Here is a 6,781-nt window from a genome sequence, read left to right as displayed (position 1 = left end):
AAAAAAAAAAAAAAAAAAAAATTTATGTCAATAATCCAAAAAGGAAGAACTGAGATCTAGTTTTATTCTTAAGTTTCCGTTGTACTTCTATATAATGTCTATCATTAGCTGAATTGAATATCAGAACACATAATTTGAAACACAAATAGATTTTTTATCTTTCTCACAAAATATAAATAGCTTTTATTTGTGTGATTATACAAACATGTATGTTCAGCTCATTAAAAAACATAACAAAGTAAAAATCACTTCTAAATCCCCCTCCCTGAAATTACTATACCATTTTGGTTACTCTAGTTAGCTAGCTGTCTAGATTTTTAGACATTATTAAAAAAAAGAAAATAGAATAATCTATATAAGTTTTCAGCTTAATTTCATTCAATTGTTGACACATTATAGATATCACTTTATAGCAATAAACACAGGTCCATGTCATTTTTAATAGGTGCATAGTTTATGAATGCAATAAATTTAACCAATTTCCACTAATGGACATTTATACACTTTCCAAATTTTTGCTATAGAGACAATGCCTATAATATTTTTATGAACTTAGGCTGACTATAGAAAAGCTTCATTTGTGAATGTATTAATATAGAAAGACTTACAGCTATAAAATTTTCATTTATTTATTTTACAAATTCTCTTTATTGAAGAAAGTAAAATTAAATAAACAGCTATCATTCTAGAAAATCCAGGCCCATAGATGTCACAAATATATGCAAAATACTGTTAGGCATCATGGGCATAAAAAAGATAATTAAGAATAAAACGGCTCCTGACCCCTAAGGTATTTTAAATGTAAGAGAGAGACAACTATATACATAGACAATACAAGGGATGAAGTCAGCAAGGCAGAAGAACTAAATGCTAACAAAGCATGGAATGAGTAGTGGAACCCAAATTAAGATTACTCCAAATTTAAAGCAATTATCTTATACTCAAATAATTACTTTAACAAATGACAGAAGAGACAAATATTACATTATCAACTCCAAGGCACTATGCCATTTTTTTTTTTTTTTGTCTACAGAAATAATACATGACATGCTTACAGCAATTAAGACAGTAAAATATTCTCAAAATAAGCCTGTGAGGATTACAAATGAGAAAGCTGAGGCTCAGGAAAGGAAGAGGCAATGACAAAAATGGAATTATTATGTCATATATCGGACAGATATTTCATATTTCCTCTAGAATGTAAGCTCCATAAGAACAAGAAGTTTGTCTTACTATCCACTGAATCCCCAGTTCCTAGAATATTGTCTGGCACAGAAAAGTGTATATTCAGTAAAAATCTGTTGAATAAATCAAAATCCATTTTATAGATGAGGAAAAATTGAGGCTCAGAAAGATTAAGCTATATACCCAAGGTCACATCACTATTAAATTAAGATTCAAACCCAAAATCAGTATCCTTTCTTCAACTGTAATATCTGAAATAGTTTGGCTACTAGCTGAAATTTGGAAATCATTTTGTAATACTTCAGTTGGTGCCATAGGAATAATTGTTCTGAATGTATAATTTGTACTTGTCACTAAATTTTAATTAAGTCAGAAACACACATAAAAATGAAATTATCTTAAAAAGAATATGGTGGATAACACTCCAGATGTATAATGACAATTTTAAAAGCTACTTTTTAAACCATTTTAAGTGAGACGAAAAGAGACAAAACTTGAATTTGTTATTAGATATAAATTTTAAAATAATGTAGCAAAAATTAGGAAGAAAAAGGACTATTTAAATTGCTATTGCGCAGATAGATGCTACAAATTATATATTATTCAATATATAATTTGGATTATCATACTTATCTATTCATTACAGCAGATGAAGAATGTCCTTTTGATGGCTGTAGGCCATCAATTGATTCAAATTACTATAAAATTACTATAAAATTCAAATTACTATAAAAAGAAATCTACAAACTATCTCCCAATTACTAGGAAGCACTAAAGTATTAAAATTGCAATGTAAAGCATTAAAACAGTGAGACTGTATCCTTCTCTGAAAATCCAGAACATATCAATAACTCAACAAATGTACAGTTTATTCAGAAGCTATAGAGTTACTGAGCTCTGCTCACAGACATTTTTCTAAAATATTTATATTTCCTGTGTGGTAACTATTCATATATATCTATACTTTCAAACCTAAACTCATAAAATATTTGAAAGTTATACAATTAAATTCACTTAGAAGTCCACTGCAATAAGTAAACTGTAAAATAATATCCTCAACTAAAAACATGGAAGGAAACAGTATCCTAGATCCTTTTGGGGCATCTAATTTTTTGTTAAGAAAAACTCTTGCCAATTTCTGAAACTATCTTATATATCCGACTTCTTACCTGGCAAAAATAAAATTTTAAGAGGTCAAAAAATCCTTTCTAAGTTATAAGAATTTGGTAGTAGTCGAGAATAAGTGAAATTCAGGGCTAAAATTTCTCATTGTAACCAATAGCTTCAACTTCCTTCTATATGACATATTTATCAGGATTTCACACAAATGTCCTAGATCTTTCTCTCTCTTGAATTCTTAAATTGTACTAATAAACATCTTCTGGAATGTTCTATATAAAATACACTTTTCTGAGTCCTGGCACATAACTTTATTTCAGCTCACATAAATCCTGTGATGAGATCTTCACTTTACATATAACTAAAGAAGTTAAGTAATTTGTCACCGCTTAAAAAGGAGTCAGAGACAACGTCTGCATCTGAACTTAAAGTTTTTGGACTACACAGTTATCCCCATCACTTTATTTGGTAATCACAAACTACCTTACATTCGTACTACCAACTTTCACCCTTAAATATCTTAATTCTTCCTCCATTCATGTCTTCAAGAGAAACTGTGTTGTGCTTTGGTACATTATAGTGTCTTTTAAGAAATTCATTCAAATTCTGCATGACAGAAGCATTACAGATTGTGTAAATTTGGGTGGGTTTTAAGAATTCTCAGAGCTTCACACTTGTAAAATGGAGATGATACCAAAATTAATTGAGTGCTTATTGTTAAATGCTTTACCTGTATTAACCAATTTAATCCTCACAACAGCACTATGAGATCAAGTATATTGTCTCCATTCTACACATGAAAAAACTAAAGGCTAGAGCTCTACCCTGCTCAAGAATAAGGTTAAATGCTAGTAGGTGGAGAGTCAGGCTTCAAAAGCCAAGTTATTCTGTCTAGAATGTCTACTCGCTTAATGTTAAAACTGTCCCTCTAGGACTGGATAATGACTAAATGAAATCATATTCAGCACTAGGGGAAGATTAAAAAATAATTAACTCTTGGCAAAGATTTCTTGACTATGACAGCAAAAGTATAAGAAACAAAGCAAAAATAGACAAACGGCACTACAACAAACTCAAAAAGTTCTGTGCATCAAATGACACAATCAATTAAGTGAAAAGGCAACATATAAATAGAAGACAATATCTGCAAATCACATATCTGATAAGGGGTTAATATCCAGAAAAAACAAGGAATTCCTACAACTCAACACCAAAAAACAAGTAACCTAATTTAAAAATGGGCAAAGGACTTGAAGAGACATTTCTCCAAAAATGAGATATTATAAAAATAGCCAATAAGCATATAAAAAGACGTTCAACGTTACTAATCATTAGAGAAGATGCAAATCAAAACCACAATGAGATATCACCTCCCACCCAATAGGATGGGTACTATCAAAACAAAGAAAAAACAGAAAACAGGTGTTGGCAAATATGGTGAGAAACCGAAACACTATGTACTGTTCATGGGAATGTAAAATGGTGCAGCCACTACAGAAACTGTATTGTGGTTCCTCAAAAATTAAAAATAGAATCACCATATGATCCAGCAATCCCACTTCTGGGTATCCAAAATAAGTGAAAGCAGGATCTTTGCACATCCTTGTTCATAGCAGCATTATACATAATAGCCAAGAGGTGAAAGGAACACAGACGTCCACAGTCCATAGACAGATGAATGGATTAACAAAATGTGGTGTGTATATACACAATGGAATATTATTGTTTTTTGTTTTTTTTTTTTTGAGACGGAGTCTTGCTACAGACTGGAGTGCAGTGGCGAAAGCTTGGCTCACTGCAACCTCAGTCTCCAGGGTTCAAGCAATTCTCCCACCTCAGCGTCCACTAGTAGCTGGGATTACAGGCATGCGCCACCAGGCCTGGCTAATTTTTTTGTATTTTTAGTAGAAATGGGGTTTCACCATGTCGGCCAGGCTGGTCTCAAACTCCTGACCTCAAATGATCTGCCCGCCTCGGCCTCTCAAAGTGCTGGGATTACCAGGTGTGAGCCACTGCGCCCAGCCTATTCAGTATTTTTTAAAAAAGGAATCCTTCACATGTTACAATAATAAATGAAACTTGAGAACATTATGCTAAGTGAAGTAAGACAGTCACAAAAAGATACTGTATGAGTCCACCTATCTGAGATATCTAAAGTAGTTAAATCCACAGAAACACAAAGTAGAATGGTAGTTGCCAGGGACTTGGGAGACTGGGCAATAGGGAGCTGTTTAATTAATACACAGTTGTGTTGTAAGATGAAAAAGTTCTGAAGAGTCCTTGCAAAACACTGTCAACATACTTCACTACTGAACTGTACACTTAAAAATAGTTAAGACCGGCAGAGCACGGTGGCTCACGCCTGTAAACCTAGCACTTTGGGAGGCCAAGGCAGGCAGATCACGACCCCATCTCTACTAAAAATAATAAAAAAAAAATTAGCCAGTCATGGTGATGGGTGCCTGTAATCCCAACTACTCGGGAAACTGAGGCAGGAGAAGCGCTTGAACCCAGGAGGCGGAGTCCAGCCCAGGAGACAGTGCGAGACTCCAACTATGTGTGTGGGGGTGGGGTGGGGAGAGAAGAGTTTAGACGGTAAATTTTTAAACCACAACTTAAAAAATTATAAACTCTTTTCTTTCACTTTATTTTCCTGTTCTCTTGAGTACAGTGTTCGAAGGCAATGTAATGGAAAGGATAGAGAGAAAAGCAAAGAGCACAGGGCTTCAAGTGACACAGAAAACAAAATTTAGGAGACAATAAAACAAATGGCCCCTCATTTTCATTAACAATTTTCTACAATTAATTAAATCCATATATAACATTTTTCTTAACCTGGAAATACTAATGGCAAGTCAACGGTGTAGTGGTTAAAGGTATTTTGAAGTCTGAAAGCTCAGCTACTATTCTGACTTTGCCACTAATTGTTGTATGACCTTGGGTAAGATATTTTCATTCATTCGCGAATTCATTCATTCATTCATTCATCAAAAAGTCTGTTCCCACATGGGTAAACCTGGTCAAATGAATCCTGCACCTTTTACACAGAATTGTTCTGAGGAATAAATGAAATAATTCATGCAAAATGTTAGGCACAACTCTTGGCACTCTGTAAGCGCTAAATAAATGTTGACTATTATTGCTCTGACACCTATTGAGTAGGACAATAAATAAACTGAATTCAACTGTATAAAGTCCAGTACCATATTCCTCAGATATTAGGTTTGTCGATAATTATGGTGTTATCAAATCAGATACTATTCAGCAATCATTACTGACTCCTGACCATTCTTGCCCAACTTGTGCTCTTCTCTTCTAAAGGAGCTCTCTCCCAGGGAAAAGCAATGTCATCTCAGGTATTCGATGTTTGCTTTGGGAACAGTTTTCTACAGATCCCAGAAATGATGGAACCTGAGATTAGCCACTAGAGTACCCTGTTTCTTTCACTCCGTTAGGGGCCTAGGCCTTATGCGGGACGGAGAATGGGGAGGCAGGGGGCCACATAATCAAACAACACAGATACAAATAAAGCCTCGCTGTGGTAAGAACGGACCAGACAAGTCTCCTCCAGGGAGAATGAAACCTGGACATTTTAAGACAGAGGAACGCGGAGCCGGCGGGCAGGTGGGTGCAGAAGAGCCTGGGGCAGCTCTCCCAGAGCCCCAGCCGGGGCCGGGGCGGGGGTGTGTCGGGATGCTCCCCCCGGGCCCAGGGCTGGGGCTGGCCCAGGCAGGCCGGGAGCCCCGCAGGCTCCCAGGAGGGGCTGAAGCGGGGGCAGGGGCGGACTAAGCAGTGGTCTGGGGATTGGCCAGGGAGGGAAGGGACGCTGAGGTCTCACCGCGGGCCGAGGGCAGTGGGTAGAGCTTCTCGGCCTTCTGCAGGAAGCGCTGGGCCTTCTCGCGGTTGCCGGCGTTCAGGGCCTCCCGGGCAATCTCGACACATTTCTCAGCCTCATCCCGGTTGCCCTCCATAGCTTGCTCCTTCTTCCGTTTCCTCCGGCCGCGCAACTATGAGGGGCGGAAGCCGCCGCCGCCGCGGAGGAGGCGAGGCGGGTCCGGCTGGGGGCGTGCGGCGGCGAGCGGGGAGGAGCGCAGGGGACCGCGGCAGCGGCGGCGACGGCCCGGGCGGACGGGCGGGCCTAGCAGCTCCGCCTCCTCACGGCGGCCTCCCCGCCCCCCGCGGGCAGCTAGGGCGCGAGTCGCATCCGTCCCGGCCCGGGACCAAGCTCCTGGGCCCCTGCGTCCCACCCGACTTGGTGGTCCGCGCCCGGCGAGGGCAGGCTGGAAGCTGACCTGCACGGGAGGCGGGCGTTAGCAGCCGAGCTGCCAGTCGCGAGGAGGGGTTCCGCCGGGCCCGGGGTTCGGCTGCGGGCATTAAAAGCGCCGTGCCCTGTGACCTCCGGGCGCGGCCCTCGCAGATGGGGCCAGGACGGGATGGGGAAAGGGGGACACTCGTTTTCAGGAAAATTCCCAGGACT

General features: G+C 39.1%; 1 protein-coding gene across 4 annotated transcripts in view; it reads right to left on the bottom strand.

Moving 5' to 3' along the window:
- DNAJB14 (DnaJ heat shock protein family (Hsp40) member B14) overlaps positions 1 to 6,429 on the bottom strand; it is a 50,990-nt gene extending 44,561 nt beyond the window's left edge. For 2 of the 4 annotated variants that reach the window (XM_017511360.1, XM_017511359.1), the window contains exon 1: positions 6,143 to 6,429. In XM_017511360.1, coding sequence (XP_017366849.1) covers positions 6,143 to 6,275 — 133 coding nt within the window. In that variant the 5' untranslated portion in view covers positions 6,276 to 6,429. The remainder of the gene's footprint in view (positions 1 to 6,142) is intronic. The other 2 variants (XM_017511362.2, XM_017511361.2) reach the window with 2 other exon arrangements.
- Positions 6,430 to 6,781: the final 352 nt, after the last annotated feature.

Source organism: Cebus imitator, unplaced genomic scaffold, assembly GCF_001604975.1.
Source record: "Cebus imitator isolate Cc_AM_T3 unplaced genomic scaffold, Cebus_imitator-1.0 Scaffold447, whole genome shotgun sequence".
NCBI classification, from domain to species: Eukaryota; Metazoa; Chordata; class Mammalia; order Primates; family Cebidae; genus Cebus; species Cebus imitator.
This window is presented reverse-complemented; position numbering and strand designations above follow the sequence as displayed.